The sequence below is a fragment of the Lithobates pipiens genome, unplaced genomic scaffold, assembly GCF_037356315.1.
Source record: "Lithobates pipiens isolate NorthernLeopardFrog02 unplaced genomic scaffold, aLitPip1_a1.2 Scaffold_18, whole genome shotgun sequence".
NCBI lineage: Eukaryota > Metazoa > Chordata > Amphibia > Anura > Ranidae > Lithobates > Lithobates pipiens.
The window spans coordinates 595,927,948-595,952,518 of NW_027507758.1; the positions used below are offsets into that span (position 1 = coordinate 595,927,948).

The 24,571-nt window shown below is 46.9% G+C and overlaps 1 protein-coding gene across 2 annotated transcripts in view; it reads left to right on the forward strand.

The window, feature by feature from the left end:
- The window catches only part of LOC143989178 (alpha-1,4-N-acetylglucosaminyltransferase-like), a 75,713-nt gene that overhangs the window by 26,831 nt on the left and 24,311 nt on the right, over positions 1–24,571 (forward strand). For both annotated transcript variants that reach the window (XM_077489216.1, XM_077489217.1), the window contains exon 2: positions 23,454–23,953. In XM_077489216.1, the coding sequence (XP_077345342.1) occupies positions 23,477–23,953 (477 nt within the window). In that variant the 5' untranslated portion in view covers positions 23,454–23,476. The remainder of the gene's footprint in view (positions 1–23,453; positions 23,954–24,571) is intronic.

Sequence of the window (24,571 nt, forward strand, 5' to 3'; positions counted from 1 at the left end):
GTCAGGCTGCCGGGATTCCTGCAGTGTCTCCGGAGACAGAGGATAGATGAGCTGCGCTGGAGGGAGAGATCACCCATTGCTGGATCAGATCACCCATCGCTGGACCCCGGAGAGATGATCATCCGTCACTGGAGAGCAAGAGTGGATTACCACCGCTGGAATCTTTTTTTTATTTTTAATAAAGGACTTTTGCAACGGTGTGTGTGTGTCTTTTTTAACTATTTTTTACACTTTCTTTGTGAAATGGTAGGGGTACTTTTGTAGCCCCTTACCATTTCAAACAGGGGGGGGCAGGATCTGGGGGTCCCCTTGTTAAAGGGGGCTTCCAGATTCTGATAAGCCCCCGCCGCAAACCCCCACAACCATCGGCCAGGGTTGTGGGGAAGAGGCCTTTGTCCTCATCAACAAAGGTCAAGGTGCTTTGGGGGGGACCCCAAAGAATCCTCCAAATGTTGAGGGCATGTGGCCTGGTATGGTTCAGGAGGGGGGTGCAGCTCTCTTGTCCTCCTTCTTTTCCTGTGGCCTGCCAGGTTGCATGCTCGGATAAGGGGTCTGGTATGAATTTTTAGGGGGAACTCCACTCCATTTTTTTTTTTTAAATTGGCGTGGAGTTCCCCTTAAAATCCATACAGGTCTGGTATGGATATTTGGGGGGGACCCCACATAATTTTGTTTAAAAATTTGATGCGGGGTTCCCCTTAATATCCATACCAGACCTGAAGGGCCCTGTAATTGAATTTGGGGGAACCCCACGTTTTTTTTTATCAATGACTTTAAATGACTGTTCTCTGTATTCCGGGAGCCGACAATTCATTATAGCCGCGAGTGATTTTAACCACTTACAGACCGGACCATTTTGCTGGTCAAAGACCAGACCACTTTTTGCGATTCGGCACTGCGTCGCTTTAACTGACAATTGCGCGGTCGTGCGACGTGACTCTCAAACAAAATTGACGTCCTTTTTTCCCACAAATAGAGCTTTCTTTTGGTGGTATTTGATCACCCCTGCGGTTTTTATTTTTTGCGCTATAAACAAAAATAGAGCAACAATTTTGAAAAAAACACATTATTTTTTACTTTTTGTTATAATAAATATCCCCCACAAATATATAAAAAAAAAAAATTTTCCCTCAGTTTAGGCCGATACGTATTCTTCTACATATTTTTGGTAAAAAAAATCACAATAAGCGATTATTGATTGGTTTGCGCAAAAGTTATAGCGTTTACAAAATAGGGATAGTTTTATAGTATTTTTAATAATAATTTTTTATTATTATTTTTTTTACTAGTAATGGCGGCGATCAGCGATTTTTATTATGACTGCGACATTGTGGGGGACCCATCGGACATTTTTGACACATTTTTGGGACCATTGTCATTTATACAGTAATCACTGCTATATAAATGCAGTGATTCCTGTGTAAATGACACTGGCAGTGAAGGGGTTAACCAGTGGGTGGCAGTGTAGGGGTTAAGTGTTCCTAGGGGTGTGTTACTAACTGTGGGGGGGTTGGGCTTTCATTTAGTGAACACTGATCTCTGCTCCAATCACATGGAGCAGAGATCAGCGTCACTAGTTGCTAGGCAGAATGGAGAAATGCTGTTTACACGGCAGTTCCTCCATTCAGCCGTCCCGTGAGACGATCGCGGGGATGCCCGCGGCGATCGAGTCCGTGGGTCCCGCGACCGGACTCACGGGGGTCCCAACCAGCGCGGGAGCCCGCCGGCGGCGGCGCGCTCCCGATGGCAGGGCGGCATTGAATATTGGACGTACCTGTACGCCAATATGCCTGGCCGTGCCATTCTGTCGACGTACATCGTCGTGCGCTGGTCAGGAACAGGTTAAATTACTTTTTTTCCTGCAGAAATGACACTTTGTGCAGGGACAGTTCTAAGCACGGGAAACATGCGCCCCTTCACAGGCATACTATACACAACCCCCAGGTACGACATTTAAAGGAATATTACACTTTTATTGTTTCACTTTAAGCATTATTAAAATCACTGCTCCCAAAAAAATGTCAGTTTTTAAAACTTTTTTTTGCATTGATATATGTCCCCTGGGGCAAGACCCAGGTCCCCAAACACTTTTTATGACAATAACTTGCATATAAGCCTTTAAAACTAGCACTTTAGATTTCTCCCATAGACTTGTACAGGGTGTTCCGTGGCTTTTCCGATTTTCTGCAAACACTCCAAATTGTTCGCTGTTTGGTAAACAGGCGAAAATGCAATGTTCAAGTCAAACATGAGTTTGACTCGAACTCGAAGCTCATCCCTACTCAGCTCATTGCTAGTGCCCATACATGGATCAAAATCTGGGCAGCCCCTGCTGAAGGGGATGAACTTTGATCCATGTATGGCCAACTTTAGACTTTTGGGATCAGTTTACTAAAACTTGAAAGCGCAAAATCTGGTGCAACTGTGCATGGTAGCTAATCCACTTCTAACTTCAGCTTGTTAAATTAAGCTTTGACAATACGACATTGAAGCTGATTGGTTTCTATGCAGAGCTGCACCAGATTTTGCCCTCTGCAGTTTTATTAAGTCAACCCCATTGTGATTCAGCAGGTAGCTCACCCTCCCACAGTGTATTCTGAAATTGGAGGAGTTCCCACTGGCAGAATACAATAGCGCAGCGGGGATGATTCCTTTATCTACCTTGAATGTGTGGATTAGGAAATCCATTCATTTTTTGTCTTTGATCAACCGGCTGGACAAAAAACAAAACCATCCATGGTCAGCTTTAAACTTCTTGTTTGCTCAGGTAACTCTCCCTCCCATCTATTAGACTTCTTGTTTCAGCATGTAGCTCTCCCTCCGATCTTGCTCCTCTCCCTCTGTCCCATGCCACTTCCCAAGCCTAACAAATGTCTCAAATTTCAGAGATGGAACCAAAAAGAACAACTGGCTTCCAAAAGACATGGCAGGGATACTGATTAGCCAGTTTCTCTTGTCAAGGTCGGGAGAGTTCCCAGTTATGTCAATGGAGGAGTAATTTTGGCACCCTTGGACAGCGAGTGGGTTAGGACTGAAGAACACATCGCCCCTCACCCCCACTACACAGGAGGACGTTGCTGAAAGAAGGGAGAATTGGCTGAATGATTGGATGATCAGAGAGAGACTTCTTGTTTCAGAAGGTAGCTCTCTCCGCCCTCCCCCACAACTCCTAGACTTCTCATTTCAGCGGGTAACTCTCCGTCCCAGCTCTTAACCTTCTTGTTTTAGCAGTCTGCTCTTTTTCCCAGCTTTTAGACTTCTTATTTCCACGGGGAGGTCTCCCTCTCAACATTTAGACTTCTAAACTAGTGATGGACGAACTTCCGACGGGACGTTTCGCGAACGCGAAACGCGAACGGACACAAACGTTCGCGAAAACGACCGTTCGCCGCGGGCTCCATTGACTTCAATGGGAGGCGAATTTCGCAAACCTTTAGGTCGAATTTGCGGCCACGGGGTAATTATTAGGGGGTAGCACGTAGTCCCACCACCTGGACAATAGCATAATACATGTATGAGGTGAATTTGGGATCGATAACTACAAGCATTTTTTTTTTATTTGGGAAATTGTTCTGACAATTCAGGACTATGGAGCTAATGAAGGCAATGGAGGAGAGGGAAGGTCAGGGACCAGGGTAGGCAAACAAGAGGGTGCAGGAGATACAGAGCACTGACAGCAGCACCGTAATACAGAGCACTGACATCAGCACCGTGACATACAGCGCTGACAGCAGCTCCGTGACATACAGCGCTGACAGCAGCTCCGTGACATACAGCGCTGACAGCAGCTCCGTGACATACAGCGCTGACAGCAGCTCCGTGACATACAGCGCTGACAGCAGCTCCGTGACATACAGCGCTGACAGCAGCACCGTGACATACAGCGCTGACAGCAGCTCCGTGACATACAGCGCTGACAGCAGCTCCGTGACATACAGCGCTGACAGCAGCTCCGTGACATACAGCGCTGACAGCAGCACCGTAAGCAGCCCCAGGAGGAAGTCAGCACAGCACAGGGATGGTGTGATCCCCTCATAATAAGAACCCCCAGGAGGAAGTCAGCACAGCACAGGGATGGTGGGAGCCCCTCATAATAAGAACACCCAGGAGGAAGTCAGCACAGCACAGGGATGGTGGGAACCCCTCATAATAAGCAGCCCCAGTAGAAATATGACACCGCTCAACCTCTTCAAAGAGGAGGGTAGGGGCATATAGTACGGTGTGCTTTTTTGGGTCAGGGAAGTGAGCCAAATGAATTAAGAAGGTCTGTGTGCTTGATTCCAAAAATTGTTTATAGACATATACATGGTCTACTGATCACATGTGTTGAATTCCTCCGAGATCCATGCCTCATTCATTTTTAGAAATGTGAGGTAGTTAACACTGTGGTGAGCTAGGCGAGTACGCTTATCGGTCACAATCCCCCCTGCTGCGCTGAACGTCCTTTCGGACAGGACACTGGATGAGGGGCAAGCCAACAGTTCGATTGCAAATTGGGCAAGCTCTGGCCAGAGGTCAAGCCTGCCCACCCAGTAGTCTAGGGGTTCATCACTCCTCAGAGCGTCCACATCGGCCGTTAACCCAATGTAGTCGGACACCTGACGGTCTAGGCGTTCCCTGATGCTGGATCCGGATGACACCTGTCGATGGGTCGGCTGAAAGAATGACCTCATATCCGAAGTCACCAACACATCTTCAAACCGGCCTCTTCTTGCAGGCGCTGTTGGATTGGTACCCGCAAATCCTTCTCTGGGAGTGGGAATTGCTCCTCTGCCAGCGCACGCAAAAGCAGAATGCAGCATTTCTCGAAGCAAGGCCTGGAAGTGCTGCATTCTGACAGCCCTCTGCGACGGCGGTAACATTTCCGCCATTTTGTGTTTGTACCGGGGGTCTAAGTACGTTGCCACCCAGTACTGGTCCTTGACCCTCATGCTTTTTATACGGGGGTCCCTATTAAAACACTGGAGCATGAAGGCCCCCATTTGCACTAAAGTGGAAGCGGTGTGGTGGCCTGGCTCCTGCTCATCATCCAGGATAATGTCGTCCTCTTCATTCTCCTCTCCCCATCCTCGCACAACAGGGATCCCAGAAAGGTTTAAAGCATGCTCTTCTTGCTCCTGCTCATCCGCCCCGGCACCATCCTCCTCTGACTCCTCATCAGACTCCTGTTGTTGACTTGTCTCAGATAGAGTAGCCCCCCCTGGGAATTCATCCAGCATTGCGACTTCCTCATCTTCCCGCTCCTGCTCCTCCACAGCCTGATCAATGACACGACGCAATGCACGCTCCAGAAAGAAGGCATAAGGTACCATGTCACTGATGGCGCCATGGCTGCGACTGACCAGTTTGGTGATCTCCTCAAATGGCCGCAGAAGTCTGCATGTGTCGCGCATGAGCAGCCACTGGCGCGGTGAAAAAAAACCCAGCTCCCCAGAACCGTTTCTTTCGCAGAGTTCATACAGGTAGACGTTAACTGCACGTTTCTGCTGGAGCAGCCTATCAAGCATATAGAAGGTTGAGTTCCATCGCGTCGGGCAATCGCAAATAAGACGTCTGACCGGCAGATGGTGTCGCCGCTGAATGTCAGCAAGGCGAGCCATGGCCGTGTAAGATCTTCTGAAATGGGCCGAGATTTTCCTTGCCTGCCGCAAGATGTCCTGGACCCCAGGGTATTTGACAAGGAATCGCTGCACGACCAAGTTTAAGACGTGTGCCATGCACGGCACGTGCGTGATTTTGCCCTGTTTCAATGCGCTAAGCAGATTGGCACCGTTGTCACACACCACTTTACCAACTGTCAAATTGAGCGGTGTTAGCCACTCATCTGCCTGTGAACGCAAAGCTGAAAGGAGTGCCGGGCCAGTGTGGCTCTTTGCTTCCAGGCACAACAGACGCAGCACGGCATGGCAACGTCTCACCTGGCATGTGGAATAGGTTCTGGGGAGCTTGGGCGGTGCAGTGGAAGAGACGCTAGCAGCGGAAAAGGAGGAGGCAGCTGAGGAGGAGAGGGAGGAGGATGGAGTAGGAGGAGGAGAAGAAGAGTCAGGCCTGCATGCAATCCGTGGCGGTAAAACCAAATCTACACGGGTGCCACGGGTTACATGCTTGACGGCCGTCAGAAGGTTCACCCAGTGGGCAGTAAAACTGATATACCTTCCCTGCCCGTGTTTGCTAGACCACGTGTCTGTGGTCAGATGTATCTTGGCACCGACACTGTGTGCCAGAGATACATTCACTTGCCGCTGAACATGGCCATATAGCTCTGGGATGCCCTTCTCTGAGAAATACTTCCTTCCTGGGACCTTCCATTGTGGTGTTCCAATGGCCACAAATTTGCGAAAGGCCTCCGAGTCCACCAGTTTATATGGCAGTAGTTGGCGGGCTATGAGTTCTGACAAGCCAGCCGCCAACCGTTGGGCAAGAGGGTTATCCGGCGTCATCATTTTTTTACGCTCAAACATTAGGCCCACGGAAGCCTGCCTTTTTGCAGAAAAATGTGAGCTTGGCGTGATGGAAGGTGGAGTGGAGGACAATTGTGAGGAGAGAGGAGAAGGAGAAGTAGAAGACGAGGCTGGACGGTGAGAGCCTGCAGTGTGGCTTTGTGTGTTCCGTTGCTCCCACTGGGCTCGGTGATGGCTGCTCATGTGCCTTCTTAAGGCGGTCGTCCCTAGGTGAGTATTGGGCTTACCGCGACTAACGCGTTGACTGCAAAGATTGCAGATGGCAACGCTATTGTCAGCAGCGGACACGTTAAAAAAAGCCCACACTGCGGAGCCATGTGCCGGTGTCCTGGGAGCGCCAGATGTGACCGTACATGGTCGATGACTCGCTCCTGATACATTTGCAGTCTGCTTTGTCCCTGCTGTGCAATGTAAGTCATTGCTGCTTCTCCTCCCTATCTGCTGGTCCATATCTCCCTCTGAACTCCCCTCCTCTTCCTCTCTTGTGGGCACCCACGTGACATCACTAGACACGTCATCATCAACGTCACCTTCCCCACCGCTATAAGTAGAGTAGGCAGCAACACCGGGGACCAACCTCCTCCTTGGGCTGATCTGGGTACTGGCGTCAGACTGCTGAGTAGCGCTTGTTGCTACCTCCTCTTCCTGATCCAATACCAAGAGTGGCTGCGCATCAGAAATGTCCTCTTGATATGGATCGGAAAATAATTCCAGTGACTCAAGCGGAAGGTATGTGGTGGTGGTGGTGGTGGTCGTGTTGTTGGTGGTAGTGTCTTTGGGGGTGCACATAGCAGAGAGTGAAGAAAAGGGTGCAGATCGAGAGGATGAGGAGGGTGCAGAAGAGTAAGGCTGAGCGAGCCACTCAACCAAGTCTGGTGCATCCTTTAAAGTAATTGAACGCACCTTCTGCAACTTCCCACTTTGGCTCAAGCCTGTTGCTCCTGCCCTACCCCTACCACCCCTGCGGAAGGGCCTGCCTCTTCCTCTGCATGTCATTTTTTAAATGACCCTGTGACAAAACTCTTAGTCCCTATACCGCTGAAGGACTGCTGCAGTATAGGTGAGCGGTCAGCAGTGGTGCACGTCAACCCTATCTATTGTGGACCTATAGCGGTCCTTACAGAACAGCAGACTGTACCGCACTCAAGCCTATGTACCGTAGCACCCTATACCAAGTTACCAGTCCTTATAAGAACTTTTGTGGACCAAGCAGGTTGTGTATTAGTGTTTAGCAGACTGTACGTCAGTCCCTATACCGCTGAAGGACTGCTGCAGTATAGGGCAGCGGTCAGCAGTAGTGCACGGCAACCCTATGTATTGTGGACCGATAGCGGTCCTTACAGAACAGCAGACTGTAACGCACTCAGGCCTATGTACCGTAGCACCCTATACCAAGTTACCAGTCCTTATAAGAACTTTTGTGGACCAAGCAGGTTGTGTGTTAGTGATTAGCAGACTGTACGTCAGTCCCTATACCAATGAAGGACTGCTGCAGTATAGGGCAGCGGTCAGCAGTAGTGCACGGCAACCCTATGTATTGTGGACCGATAGCGGTCCTTACAGAACAGCAGACTGTACTGCACTCAGGCCTATGTACCGTAGCACCCTATACCAAGTTACCAGTCCTTATAAAAACTTTTGTGGACCAAGCAGGTTGTGTGTTAGTGTTTAGCAGACTGTGCGTCAGTCCCTATACCGCTGAAGGACTGCTGCAGTATAGGGCAGCGGTCAGCAGTAGTGCACGGCAACCCTATGTATTGTGGACCGATAGCGGTCCTTACAGAACAGCAGACTGTAACGCACTCAGGCCTATGTACCGTAGCACCCTATACCAAGTTACCAGTCCTTATAAGAACTTTTGTGGACCAAGCAGGTTGTGTGTTAGTGATTAGCAGACTGTACGTCAGTCCCTATACCAATGAAGGACTGCTGCAGTATAGGGCAGCGGTCAGCAGTAGTGCACGGCAACCCTATGTATTGTGGACCGATAGCGGTCCTTACAGAACAGCAGACTGTACTGCACTCAGGCCTATGTACCGTAGCACCCTATACCAAGTTACCAGTCCTTATAAGAACTTTTGTGGACCAAGCAGGTTGTGTGTTAGTGATTAGCAGACTGTACGTCAGTCCCTATACCAATGAAGGACTGCTGCAGTATAGGGCAGCGGTCAGCAGTAGTGCACGGCAACCCTATGTATTGTGGACCGATAGCGGTCCTTACAGAACAGCAGACTGTAACGCACTCAGGCCTATGTACCGTAGCACCCTATACCAAGTTACCAGTCCTTATAAGAACTTTTGTGGACCAAGCAGGTTGTGTGTTAGTGATTAGCAGACTGTACGTCAGTCCCTATACCAATGAAGGACTGCTGCAGTATAGGGCAGCGGTCAGCAGTAGTGCACGGCAACCCTATGTATTGTGGACCGATAGCGGTCCTTACAGAACAGCAGACTGTAACGCACTCAGGCCTATGTACCGTAGCACCCTATACCAAGTTACCAGTCCTTATAAGAACTTTTGTGGAACAAGCAGGTTGTGTGTTAGTGATTAGCAGACTGTACGTCAGTCCCTATACCGCTGAAGGACTGCTGCAGTATAGGTGAGCGGTCAGCAGTGGTGCACGTCAACCCTATCTATTGTGGACCGATAGCGGTCCTTACAGAACAGCAGACTGTACCGCACTCAAGCCTATGTACCGTAGCACCCTATACCAAGTTACCAGTCCTTATAAGAACTTTTGTGGACCAAGCAGGTTGTGTATTAGTGTTTAGCAGACTGTACGTCAGTCCCTATACCGCTGAAGGACTGCTGCAGTATAGGGCAGCGGTCAGCAGTAGTGCACGGCAACCCTATGTATTGTGGACCGATAGCGGTCCTTACAGAACAGCAGACTGTACTGCACTCAGGCCTATGTACCGTAGCACCCTATACCAAGTTACCAGTCCTTATAAGAACTTTTGTGGACCAAGCAGGTTGTGTGTTAGTGATTAGCAGACTGTACGTCAGTCCCTATACCAATGAAGGACTGCTGCAGTATAGGGCAGCGGTCAGCAGTAGTGCACGGCAACCCTATGTATTGTGGACCGATAGCGGTCCTTACAGAACAGCAGACTGTAACGCACTCAGGCCTATGTACCGTAGCACCCTATACCAAGTTACCAGTCCTTATAAGAACTTTTGTGGACCAAGCAGGTTGTGTGTTAGTGATTAGCAGACTGTACGTCAGTCCCTATACCAATGAAGGACTGCTGCAGTATAGGGCAGCGGTCAGCAGTAGTGCACGGCAACCCTATGTATTGTGGACCGATAGCGGTCCTTACAGAACAGCAGACTGTAACGCACTCAGGCCTATGTACCGTAGCACCCTATACCAAGTTACCAGTCCTTATAAGAACTTTTGTGGAACAAGCAGGTTGTGTGTTAGTGATTAGCAGACTGTACGTCAGTCCCTATACCGCTGAAGGACTGCTGCAGTATAGGTGAGCGGTCAGCAGTGGTGCACGTCAACCCTATCTATTGTGGACCGATAGCGGTCCTTACAGAACAGCAGACTGTACCGCACTCAAGCCTATGTACCGTAGCACCCTATACCAAGTTACCAGTCCTTATAAGAACTTTTGTGGACCAAGCAGGTTGTGTATTAGTGTTTAGCAGACTGTACGTCAGTCCCTATACCGCTGAAGGACTGCTGCAGTATAGGGCAGCGGTCAGCAGTAGTGCACGGCAACCCTATGTATTGTGGACCGATAGCGGTCCTTACAGAACAGCAGACTGTAACGCACTCAGGCCTATGTACCGTAGCACCCTATACCAAGTTACCAGTCCTTATAAGAACTTTTGTGGACCAAGCAGGTTGTGTGTTAGTGATTAGCAGACTGTACGTCAGTCCCTATACCAATGAAGGACTGCTGCAGTATAGGGCAGCGGTCAGCAGTAGTGCACGGCAACCCTATGTATTGTGGACCGATAGCGGTCCTTACAGAACAGCAGACTGTACTGCACTCAGGCCTATGTACCGTAGCACCCTATACCAAGTTACCAGTCCTTATAAAAACTTTTGTGGACCAAGCAGGTTGTGTGTTAGTGTTTAGCAGACTGTGCGTCAGTCCCTATACCGCTGAAGGACTGCTGCAGTATAGGGCAGCGGTCAGCAGTAGTGCACGGCAACCCTATGTATTGTGGACCGATAGCGGTCCTTACAGAACAGCAGACTGTAACGCACTCAGGCCTATGTACCGTAGCACCCTATACCAAGTTACCAGTCCTTATAAGAACTTTTGTGGACCAAGCAGGTTGTGTGTTAGTGATTAGCAGACTGTACGTCAGTCCCTATACCAATGAAGGACTGCTGCAGTATAGGGCAGCGGTCAGCAGTAGTGCACGGCAACCCTATGTATTGTGGACCGATAGCGGTCCTTACAGAACAGCAGACTGTAACGCACTCAGGCCTATGTACCGTAGCACCCTATACCAAGTTACCAGTCCTTATAAGAACTTTTGTGGACCAAGCAGGTTGTGTGTTAGTGATTAGCAGACTGTACGTCAGTCCCTATACCAATGAAGGACTGCTGCAGTATAGGGCAGCGGTCAGCAGTAGTGCACGGCAACCCTATGTATTGTGGACCGATAGCGGTCCTTACAGAACAGCAGACTGTACTGCACTCAGGCCTATGTACCGTAGCACCCTATACCAAGTTACCAGTCCTTATAAAAACTTTTGTGGACCAAGCAGGTTGTGTGTTAGTGTTTAGCAGACTGTGCGTCAGTCCCTATACCGCTGAAGGACTGCTGCAGTATAGGGCAGCGGTCAGCAGTAGTGCACGGCAACCCTATGTATTGTGGACCGATAGCGGTCCTTACAGAACAGCAGACTGTAACGCACTCAGGCCTATGTACCGTAGCACCCTATACCAAGTTACCAGTCCTTATAAGAACTTTTGTGGACCAAGCAGGTTGTGTGTTAGTGATTAGCAGACTGTACGTCAGTCCCTATACCAATGAAGGACTGCTGCAGTATAGGGCAGCGGTCAGCAGTAGTGCACGGCAACCCTATGTATTGTGGACCGATAGCGGTCCTTACAGAACAGCAGACTGTACTGCACTCAGGCCTATGTACCGTAGCACCCTATACCAAGTTACCAGTCCTTATAAGAACTTTTGTGGACCAAGCAGGTTGTGTATTAGTGTTTAGCAGACTGTGCGTCAGTCCCTATACCGCTGAAGGACTGCTGCAGTATAGGGCAGCGGTCAGCAGTAGTGCACGGCAACCCTATGTATTGTGGACCGATAGCGGTCCTTACAGAACAGCAGACTGTACCGCACCCAAGCCTATGTACCGTAGCACCCTAGACAGACCAAGTTACCAGTCCTGATAAAGAGCTTTGTGGAACAAGTGAGTTGTGAATGATTAGCAGACTGCAGCAGAAGGGCAGCAGTCAAGTATAATATTCTTTCTATATTTGGAAGAAAGAATATTATACGTGTACAAGCCTATTACCGTACCACTGATACCAGTCCTGAAAAGAACCTTTGTGGAACTAATAGTAACAGCAAGTCTTTAAAATTATCCTCACTGCCTGACACACTGCTTCCTGCCTGTCCCTATACAAATTGGCAAAAAAGAGTAGGCTGGAACGATTAGCTGGAACAGCTCTTTTGTGGACCTGATAGTAACAGCTAATGATGATGATGATGATGATGATGAAGAAAGACTAATCTGGCTGAGCTGTCCCTAAAATAGCAGCATACAGCGCTCTGTCCCTTTATCTAAACTGACAAAAGAAACTCAGGCTGCTGACCTAACACCTATACCAGTCCTGAAAAGAACTTTTGTGTACCAAATAGCTAGCGTTTTCTCTGTCCCTACTCCACACAGGATCCTTTCCCTACAGTGACAGAAGAAAGAATGTAAAATGGCCACCGGATCGGGTGTATTTATAGGTTAGGGGGAATGTCCAAGTGTCCATGAGCTGTCATGTCTCAATTGGTTGTCCTGTAACACATGATAAACGTGTCACGAAAGGTTAAAGTTCTTGTATACATTAAACACGTAAGTCCGCCGGGGCGAACGACGGAAAAAGGCGTTCGAACCCGCGGACGGCGAAAGTCGGAAATTCGCCGCGAAACGACCGCCGGGCGAACCGTTCGGCCATCACTATTCTAAACGTCTCATTTCTGCATGTAGCTCTTCTCCCAACACTTAAACTACTTGTTGGAGCAGGCAGCTCCGACTCCTAGCTTCTAAATTCTCATTTCAGCAGGTAGCTCTACAACCAAGCCCCCCATCCCCCCCCCCCCACCCAGCTTTTAGATTTCTCCTTCTCAGCTCTTAGATGTCCTGTTTCAGCCGGTAGCTCTTCTCCTAGCTCCTAGACTTCTCATTTCAGTTTTATCCCAGCTTTTGGACTTATCTTTTTCAGAGGAAGCTTTCCCCCCCAACTTTTAGACTTCTTTTTTTTTTTTTTGCTACATCAGCGAATTTATCTGCGAGGCTCCAATCAACTTAACGTTCATTTTGTTTTCCTCGTCTTCCCATCATTGTAGCTCATCTTTTAGGTTAACATTACCAACAATAATCTTTATTCATTCATATATATAAGCTAAAAAAAGATAGAGCCACGTTATCCTATACTATCCCTAGTATTTAGCCCGTACCAACCCTCGCACTGCTTCTTCACGTTATTTTACCCCCCCCCCCCAATCCCCCCCCCTCTTTTATTTCCTATGCTGGTAGAAGAAGGGAAAAGGAAACCCAGAGCACGCAACAAATCGCACATTTCCTTTCCCATTGTTACTATTGTGTTATTTCCTCTACGTATCGCCATGATTTTTTGAATTTTTCCCAGAGATCCCATTTCCTATCCCTCTCCTCCTTTATGGCTAATTCCTCTTCTCCTCCCTCCCCACCTTCCAGATGTTGAATTTCGGTTACCCGAAAAATCCATTCCTGGATTTTAGGGCTCTCTTTCTCTCGCCATTTTCTCGGATAGAGGCTTTTTGCGGTATCAAGTAATATGGGGACTAATGATGATTTATATTGTTTTATTGGCTCCTCTGTCCCGTGGAATAACACCATCCATGGGTCTTCTCTAACTTCTTTTCCTGTAACCACCTTTATTATATCAATTATCCTCTTCCAGTATTCTTTAATTGTGGGGCAATCCCACCATATGTGGCCCATGCTCCCAGTTGTCTTACACCCTCGCCAGCACTCCGGTGATTGATCGTTTCTGAACCTACTAAGTTTATCAGGGGTGGCGTACCATCTTGCTATGCATTTGTAGTTTGTTTCTATCAATTTATTCCCTCCCCCCGCGTAATGAATTAATTTAAATATTTTCTTTCTATTTTGGGAATTACATTGTACCCCCAGTTCTTTTTCCCATTTTTTGATAAACACCGGTTCGTCCAGCTCGTCCCCCTCTGAGAGTATTTTATATATCAAACCAATGTTTTTCCTTTTTTTTTTGGTTTATCCTTCTGACATATCTGTTCAAAAGGTCTAAGCTCTTCTTTACTCCGTAATGGATGGGGTAACTTTATGACAAACTGACGTAGCTGGAGGTACCGCCATTCATCAATCCTCATCAACTCTGTGTCTTCTCTTAGTGCTTGGTAAGTGCTTAAATTATCTTTTACTAAAATGTCTTTTAATTGTGCATTATCTTTTGTTATCCAATTTCCCCCTATTTCTTGTTGTCCTGGTGGAAAATATTCGTTATCTTTCAAAAAAATTAAAGGTGAATTGTATCCCCATTTATTTTGTGTGTGTATTCGATCCCATAGTTTAAATACTTGTCGTGTTATCTCATGTGTATTTGGGCCCAGTGTCCTATATTGTGGCGGATTCCATATTATTCTCCCTAATTGTGTTTGAGAAAGCGTGTTTTCTATACCTACCCATCTCTTTTCATTTGCCTCTTTCGCCCACTCTACCACCCGTGAAAGAACCACTGCATTATAGTATCTTTTTACATCCGGAGCTGCCACCCCCCCTTGTTTTTTCCCCCTCCTTAGTACCGCAAACGAGATTCTCGGTTTTTTGTTTTGCCAAATAAATTTCGCTATTATTTTCCTTAAAACTGCAAAATAGGTCGCAGGGAGTGCAATGGGTATCATTTGAAATTTATATATTATCTTCGGAACTGAAATCATTTTTACCACATTTATCCGACCTAACCACGAGAGGGGACTGGATGAGATTTTATTTATCTCACTCTTAATTTCCTCTAATAAAGGGATATAATTTTTCAGGTATATTTTTCTTAAGGTATTCGATAGAAGAATTCCCAAATATTTAATTTCTTTACGCCAGGGGAAATAGAATTGTGCTCGTAATCTCTCCTCTTCCTGAGTACTAATGTTTATATTTAAGATTTCTGATTTTCCGAGGTTAATTTTCAGATTTGATATTTGTCCAAATTCTTCGAGTATCTTTAGCAGGTTCGGGATCGTTGTCCTGGGGTTTGTAATAAAGAAGAGCACATCGTCCGCATATGCGGCTAATTTGTGCTCCTCTTCTCCCATCCTAATCCCTTTGATGTCTGAGTTGTTTCGAATTGCAGCCAGCAAAGGTTCAAGGGAAATCGCAAACAGCAGGGGCGACAATGGGCACCCCTGTCTGGTGCCATTTCCCATTTGTAACAGTGTGGAAGATTCTCCATTAACCCTTACCGTCGCTTGTGGGTTCTTATATAGTTCCTTGATCCAGTATAACATCCTCGGGCCCACCCCCATCTCTTTTAATGTTTATAGCATGAGTCCCCAGTCTACCCTGTCAAAGGCTTTTTCAGCATCCATCGACAGGAATAGCCCTGGGGACCCATTATCTTTTAATGCTTGTATGATTAGCAATGCCCTTATTCCATTGTCCCTGCCTTCTCTCTCGGGAATAAATCCGACTTGATCCGGATGTATCGAATCTGTCATATTTCTTTTTAGTCTTGCTGCCAATACTTTGGCGTATAGCTTTACGTCCGTGTTTAGCAGAGCTATCGGCCTATAATTGCCACATAGTGTTTGGTCTTTCTCCTCTTTCGGGATCAACGTGATCGCGGCTCGCAATGTTTCTCTCCCCATATCATATTCTGTACCTATTCCATTTATATATTTGCATAATTGGGGGACTAAGATTTCCTTAAATTTTTTATAATACGAGGTCACAAACCCATCTGGGCCCGGGCTTTTCCCTGAAGCTGTCTCTTTTAAAGCCTTATAAATTTCATCTTCAGTAATGGGACTCTCCATATCCTCCCTATCCCCCTCTTTTATTCGGGGTACTTTCGCTTTCTGCAAGAATTCTTTAATTTTCTCCTTTTTCCCTTTACCCTGTTCCCCTTTCTGTTCCACGTTATACAGTGCTTCATAGTAGTGTTTGAATACTTCCGCTATTTCCCTAGAGGTATATGCCATTTTACCTTTTTTATCCTTTATTTTATCTATGAAATTGACCCCTCTCTTACTTTTCACCTGTCTCGCTAGGCTTTTTCCTATCTTGTTTTCCCCGTAATACCTTTCTCTAACTCTCCCTATTAATGCCCTTCTGGTTTCCTCGTCGTAAATATCTTTCAGTTCCTCTCTCTTATTAATCAGTCGGTGGAAGATCTCTTGTTGTCGGCCCCCTTGCTTTTTATGCTCCTGTTCCAGTCTGTGGACCTCTCTCATCAGCTTCTCCTTTTCTTCTTTTCTTTCCTTTTTTTTTCTAGTCCCCATGGAGATAAGGATACCCCTGACATACGCCTTATGGCCCTCCCAGAGGGCGGCACCCGACACCTCCCCTGTACCATTTGTCATAAAGTAAAATTCTATTTCTTTCTGTATCGTTTCCGCCGTTTTCTTATCCCAAAGGAGATCCTCATTTAGCCTCCATGTAAACGGGCGTCTCTGTATCCCGGGTATCCTCATCTTCATTGCCACCGGACAATGGTCTGAAAAGGTTGCTATTTCTATTTTTGTTTCCATAACAGACTCTAATAATCTGTGTTCGACCAATATATAGTCCAGCCTGGAGTACGTCCCGTGCACTGGGGAAAAAAATGTGTAGTCTTTTATTTTTTCATACTGAATCCTCCAAACATCTATCAGTTGGCTTCGCCTCAACCGGAGCCTAATATTTTTCAAACTCCTTCCACTCTTCCCCTTTGCACCGGACGTACTATCATATGCCGGGTCCATACAGAAATTAATATCCCCTGCCATTATTACATCTCCTTTTTTAAACTCCGCGAGTCTCCCCAGTATTTGTATTATATATCTCTCTGGGTTTTTATTTGGGCAATATATATTAGCTAGGGTGATATTTCTATCCCCTATATTCCCATTCAAGAACAAATATCGCCCCTCTGGGTCAGTCAGCCTATCGGACACCTTAAATTTTATACCTTTCTCAAACCCAATTGCCACTCCCTTAGCCCTCCTAATTGGCGAATCTCCGTAAATCCAATTTGGGTAGTTTTCGGAGTACAGTTTCACATTTGTGTCTTGCGTTAAGTGCGTCTCTTGTAGAAATACTACTTCTGCTTTATATTGTTGTAATTCTTTTAAAAGTTTGAATCTCTTATCTGGAGAATTCAAACCCTTAACATTATATGTCACAAACTTTATCTCTGTCATCCGATCCTACCCTGGGAAAGTTTATTCTGCACCTTATGACATACCTTTGAACCCCCTCTCTCTTCTTCCTTTTTTCCTTTACATTCCCTCTTCCCCTCTCCTACCAGGAACATTTCCCCCCCCCCTCCCCCCCCACCTCTCCCCCCATCCCTTCCTCCCCTCCTACCCCCCCCCCCCCCCCCCCGGCCCTGTCCAGGCCTCTGCTTTGCATAGTAAGTTTTACTCCTTCTGCAAGCCCTTTCTCCCGGGGTTTGACCTTGACTGCGGCCCTTCTTCTTACCCCCACAGGGGTCCCGATCCCCCTCTTTTCCCTCCAACCATTCCTCCCCTCCCCCGCCTCCCTCCTCCCCCCCCCCCCAACCCCACAGAAAAGGGAAAGCAAAGAAGAACAGTTACACATCAGCTAAGTTTCATACTTTCCCTCTTCCTACCCCTCTGCTATCCCTACACCTCCCATGGATCTAACGGGATCAGGGGGGTTGGAATTCCTATTTTATTACAAAAGTCCTCTATTTCATCTAGGAGTTTGAGCTTAACCGTCCTTCCCTCCTTCTGCACTAGGAGAGCTGCCGGAAAACCCCAACTATACTTTATATTTGCACTTCTCAGTTGGTCCAATAGGGGTTTTAATCTTCTTCTCTGCGCCAGAGTTCCCGGTGCCAGATCTGGGAAGACCTGTAGCATTGATCCTTCATATTGGATTGGAGGTATACCTCTGAGCTTACTCCAGATCTTAGCTTTGTCTTCATATAACTGAAACTTTATTATTGCGTCTCTCGGGACCTCTTCCCTCAGCCCCTGAGGTTTCCTCACTCTGACCGCACGCTCTAGTTTTAGCTCTGTCCCTTCTTCTTTTCCCAGTAAGGGATTGAATAATTTTCCCATTTTTATGCCCAGATCTTCTCCCTGTTGTTCTGGTAATGATCTAATCCTCAGATTTTGTCTTCGATTTTGATTCTCCTGTTCCTCCATCTTATATCGGATCTCTCTATATGCTTCCTGCGATTTCTTTACTTGTGTTTTTAGGTCTAATATTTCCCTGGCCTGTCTTCCTGTTTGTTCCTCCATTTCCTCCACTCGCCTCAGCAAATGCCCCATGTCCTTCCTTACTGTTAGAATCTCAGCTTTAATTATGTTTTCTAGTTTCAGGAACATTTCCTGCATTTCTCCTTTTGTGGGTATCTGAGGGGCATCCCCTTCCTGCCTTCTTCCACTCTCCTGATCCGAATCCTCTCCAGAGGAGTCTCCCCTTGCCCCCTCTGGTTTTCCAACCTCCTTCTTCCGCTCTCTCGCCCCCCTTTGATTTCTCTTGAGACCCGGGCTTTTTTGACTTGTTTCTTTTAAATATTTTTGAATCGAACTGGTGTTTAAACTCTCCCTTGAGTTTTTGGGCTCGTTTGTTTTGGGGTTTTTTCCCCTCATGTTCTCCTTTAACTTTCTTTTCCCCAGGGTTCTCCTTTAATTTTAAGAAATTCCTAGACTGGGGGTTTCTCTTATGCTGTCACCACCCGTCCTCTGATTTGCAGTCTTTTTAAGCCGTAGTTAAAGCAGTTTAAATAAAATATAAAACTGTCCCTTTAATTACCTTCGCTCGTCCACCACGGGAAGGTTAAACAACCATAACGGGGAAAGGGATTGCAAAGACCTAGACCCAATGTGCTTTTATCACAGCTTCCTGGGTCCTGACTTTCAATTGCAGACAATACCACTTTCTCCCTTCCGGTCCTCTGCGTTATTATTTTTTATTTTAAGCGGTCCCTGGGCTGGGGGTTTCTCTTATGCTGTCCCCACCGCTCCTCAGTTTTAGCAGGCTTTTTATACCATACTTACAACAACTCACTTGAAATGTGGTACTGTCCCCTTAAATAACTTCAGCAGTCCTTGGGGAAATAAAACAGCCATACATAGAAAAAGCAAAATGAAAAAGAAGATCAGGGGAGTGCGAGTACCTAGTCCCTCTATGCTTTAAACATTGCCTCCTGGGTCCGGGCTCTGAATTACCAGGATTACCGCTTTCTCCCTTCCAGACCTCAGCAGTATTGCTTATCCTCTCTCATCACACTGTCCGTCCCATTACTGTGTTTGTCTATAAGTGCATTCAATCACATTAAGACAGTTGCCAAATGAAAAAGATCTGACCTTATCTTCCCTCCTCTGAGTCCTCACCGGAGAGGAGGTGCTCCTCCTCGGGGGTCCGGGGTGGGTTCGTGGGGGGGTCCGGGAGAGGCTCCGCTGTCTCCGAAAGAGTCTCCTCCTTTCCGTCCGCCTTAGTGTTATTCTTAGTTCATGCCATTCGTGCCGCTGTTCCCTCCAGTCGCTCCCGCCCTGCTACTGAGTAGCCAGCGGGTAAACGAACGGGCCGGCCAGCAACCCACGAGTCACTGTTGGCGGTTACTCGATCGGGGAGGACGGAGTTGGGGGTCAGCACGGATGATCGGTCTTCACGCCGGAGCAGAGCGCTCTCTCACTGCGCTCATCTCCGGCTTACGACTCGGGACCTCTTCCATCTCCCACGAGGACGCCGCAGTCAAGCCCCTCCCCCCTCCTCTCCTCTCTCACATCCGCATCATGGATGGTTGGGATTTGTCATGTAAGGAATATTATTGAATTATTGACTTCTTATTTTTTCAGGTAGCTCTATTCCAGCTCTTAGATTTCCAATATAATCAGGTAGCAGTGGTGGATAACGAAGTTTTAGGATGGGGGCGCCAAAACATCCTTTTTGACTCCTCCCACTTGGCAAAAATGGCCGTGGTTTCAGTGAAATAGTGGGAGCAACTTAAATGGGTGTGGCTCTAATGGGGTGTGGTTAGCATCTCAGATGAATGCGGGAAGGAAGGAGAGGGAGAGAGGGAGGGAGGGATGGAGGAACAGCAGGCCCAGATCCTACACAACAATAGAAATATGCGTATTCCAGAAAGTTTAACAATCAGCAGATAAAGATACTCCAAGCAACTGGTGTTAGCGATTTAATCATCCTGGCACCATGGTTGTTAAGGTGTTAGGATGATTGAAGCGCATTATTTCTATTATTACATTGTAAAAAAAAAAATATTCAACTCATCATAATGCAGAATCAGTGTGTCCCCGGCAGCACAGCACTCCTTCATGCTGTGTCCGTCTCTGTCCCCTTCAGCGGCAGCTAGTTTCCGGCTTTCTCCGTGTATTCAATGGAGAGGAGAGGGGCCTCCCCTCTCCACTGAACACAAGGTGATTAGTTCTCTTGGTGGCAGCCATCTTTTTGTAGCCCGCCGGAAGTGACATTGTTCTCGCACTGAGAGAAAACCACCTGGCCTTGGTGATACACTATAGGCGCCGGGAGGAAGCTGTTCAGCCCGATGGACTGCACCTCAAAGCAGCTCTAACCCCCACCAATGAAGTGTCTCGTCTTCGTGATTGCATAGACGTGGCACTTCCCATAGTGCACTTTGGCTGGTGCCCAAACACAGTGTACTTAACGACTTTTTTTTTTAAAGGGCCATGTTTAAAAAAAAAATTTTTGTTTTTTTTTGTGACTGCCTGGAGGGGGGGGGGGGGGGGGACTGGGGCAGTGCCCGGGCACCCCCTGTGGATGGTCCACCACTGTAAGGTAGCCCTTCTTCCAGGTCTTAGACTTCTCGTTTCAGCAGGTAACTCTTCTTTCTGCACTTAAAGTGATAGTAAACCGCAAAAAAAAAAAACTTCTTCCTGAAAATGAATGTCATAATGTGCTAGTATGCATTCTATTCTTGCACATTATGAAAGACTTACCGCTGATAGGGCTTGCATCTTCAACTGGTTTTCCTTAGTATTTGCAGAAAGCCTCCATTTGACTGGTAGAGCTACAATGACATCACTCCCGTGCATGCACGCAGGATTCATGGCCGTGGCACGGCTCTCTCTATGGTCGACAAAACGTCCATTGAGAGCACAGTGCACATGCGCCGGTGATATCGCAGGTGCTGCTAAAGTAAATATCTCCTATACAGTTCACGTTTAGGAGATATTAGCTGTACCTACAGGTAAGCCTTATTGTAGGTATAAATTAAAAATAATCCTTTACTACAACTTTAAACCTCTTGTTGTAGCAGGCAGCTCCATCTCCCAGCTTTGAGGCTGGGTTTACATATGAGCTGCATGCAGTTCACAGCAGGGGTCTAGCGCATCCCGGTTCACCGTTTCAGGTACAATTTCAGCCCAAATTTGGCTGAATTCGGACCTGAAACTTACCAAAAGACACACAGTTTTTGTGCAAATCGCACTGGACCCACTGCGGGGAGATATGTGAACCCGGCTCCATAGAGAGCCGGTCAAAATCTCCTGCTATTGGAGAACCCACATCCAATTCGTAATGGTGTGAACCCAGTTATAGACTTTCATTTAAGCAAGTAGACACCCCTCTCCAGCTCTTATGCCCTGTACACATGACCGGTTTTCCCATCGGAATAAACTCTGAACGTTTTTCCAACAGAATTCTGACGGAATTCCGCTCAAGCTGTCTTGAATACACACAGTCACACCAAAGTCCGACCGTCAAGAACACGGTGACATAAAACAGTTACGATGGGACTAGAAAACGGAAGTTCAATAGCCTCCGTCTAGTACTTGCTTCAGAGCATGCGCCGTTTTTGGTACGTCGGAACAGCATACAGACGAGCGATTTTCCCGATAGGAATTGGCTCAGTTGGAAAAATATAGAACATGGTTTTTTTCTAGGTCCATCAGAATTTGCGACGTAAAAAGTCAGATGGGGCATTCACACGGTTGGAATGTAAGATGAAAAGCACTTTTTCTGTCGGAAATTCCACTCGTGTGTACAGGGTATTAGAGTTCTCATTTCTACAGGTAGCTCACCTTCAAAGCTTTTCAAGTAGATCTTCTCCCAGCAATTAGATTTCTTCCAGTTTTTTTAATTCCTATCTCCACAGGTAGCTCTCCCTTTTACCTTTTAGGCCCTCATTTTATCAGGTAGCTCTCCCCCCAGCATTTAGAGTTCAAATTTCTGAAGGGTAGCTCTTCTTCACAGTTTTAGGTTTTTTGTTACATCAGGAAGCTCCTCTCCCAGCTTTCAGACATTATGTTTCCACAGGTAGCTCTACCGCCCATGTTTTTCTCATTTATCCACGTAGCTACCCAACAGATCTGCTCCCCTCCCACCCATGCCTAAGATGGGTACACAGCTGTAGAAGGGGGTGAAATCGTGAGTAGTTTAGTAGCACCGCAGTGTGTATCATTCTGTGCATTCGGGACGGTGCAGTGCAATGCGGCGGCAGCGTGATGTGGCAGTCCAGGTGCAATAACACGAGTACTGTAAATTGTAGCAGAAGTTCAGCAAAAACAAACAGGCCCCACAGGAAGAGCCAACTTGACCAGGAGCAATCACAGTTGCAACAGTGAAACAGCAGTAGAGTGGTGGACCAAAGGTGCCAACAGCATCTGTCCAGCAGCAGAATGCAGCCTGGCCAATCTGCACCCAAACGGAAAGACTTTAAAAAAGGATGGCATGTCACTTTCCTTACTCCGCCAGATTCTTTCCCTGATGCTAAGCACTGTCCCTGTTAGACAGGTGACCTATCCCTACTACAGCCACTCACAAAATGCGTGCCAAATCTTGGAGCCAGGGTTTCAAATATACTCTGCCTGACCCAACATAGCTACCAAAGTCACATGTGGTGACAGAATCCAATTGGATATCTGTCAACCTGTAACTGAGGAAACCATAGAGGAGCAAGGTGCCTCTGGACTTCCTCATCCACAATGAATTGCTGCTGCGGATGAGCGCCATCTGCAGTGGGTAGAGTAGACTGCACTTGCCTACGTGCAAGAAGAAAAGCTGTGTCTTGACCTCTGAACAAATGAAATGCCTCAAATTTCAGTGACAGAACCGCAGGAAACTCACAACTTCTGAGAGACCTAGAAGGGACACTGGTTAGCTGGAGTATCTAGGCAAGACCCAATGAGTTCCCAGCTATGTCAATGAAGGATAGCTTTGTAACAACAAGACAGGAAGTGGGTTAAGACTGCTTGACACTTCCCCCTCTCCTCATCTCCATTATACAGAGGGAAGGTGTTTTGTAATTCACAGAATTAAACTTGGAAGGCAGAGTACTTTGTTAGAGATTTTAGTGTACAGGAAGTTTCAAGGCCTTTAGATTTCAGGCAGGATCAGTGGGCATTTTTCTGTACTTGCCTTTAAAAGAAAATGAACGCAGCTGCCACATCCACCATAAGGACCGATAAGCTGCAATATATTTCATTTTTGTTCTTGGGTTACCTAGGAACAAACATACTGCTGTGATGCCACATCTTCTTGCCCTGATGCAATAGGCATTGACCCAAACATTTCTTTAATAAATGTGCACTTTTTGATTTTATATAACATAATTCTTTTCTTCTTGTAGCTCAACCATTGCACTCCACAGCCATGCTGAAAGAACTAAGAATATTTACCATATTTGTGCTGATATTAGCAACAGGCTATATTAGCAGGGCATCTTTTAAATATAAAGACAATTTCATTTTCCATTTCCTTATCTCCAAATACTTCACAAACTCGGACAACACTAAAGGAACATTCAACCTGTTAGAAAATAAAACTTTCAATCCTTTCAATGCAAACACCATTCTAAGAGAAGGAAATGGAATCTTATTTATGGAGACCACGGACAGAATGGATCCACCATCCCTGGTACTGTGTGCCATTGAATCAGCCGCACGAGTCTACCCTGACCGACCGGTGGTCTTCTTCATGAAAGGACTTGAGGATATTACCACAGAAGAAGATGAGAAGAGAGCAAAACAACAATTTCCAACCCTGTCATCTTATAGCAATGTTTACCTCTTCCCTCTCAGAATGGATCAGTTATTTAATAACACGCCACTTAAGCCGTGGTTTGATAAGGTACGTTAGAAACTAATTGGGGGACCTTTGGGGAAAGTAAACCCAGTAAAAAAGTTGGTTACATGCAGATAGCAAGCTCAATTACACAGGGCGACTGTTGCAAATGATAAAATTCTTAGCTGTATTAAAAAGGTCAGGAAAGGGGGTGGGGACAAGCGAGTGCCCCCCTCCCTCCTGAACCATACCAGGCTAAATGCCCTCAACATGGGGGGATGGGGGCTTTAGGTGGAACTCCACGCACAATGTTTAAAAAAAAAACAGCATGGGTTCCCCCTCCAAGAGCATACCAGGCACTTTGGTCTGGTATGGATTTTAAGGGAGCCCCCAAGCTGAAAAAACTGCATGGGGGTCCCCCCGAAATCCATACCAGACCCTTATCTGAGCACACAGCCAGGCAGGTCAGATAAGGGGGTGGGGACGAGCGCCCCTGAACCGTACCAGGTTGCATGCCTTCAACATGGGGAGGTGGGTGCTTTGGGGCAGGAGGGACCCTGCGCCCCCCCTACCCCAAAGCACCTTGTCCCCATGTTGATGAGGACAAGGGCCTCTTCTTGAAAATCTTTGCTGTTGGTTGTTGGGGACTGTGGGCAGGAAGCTTATAGGAATCTGGAAGCCCCC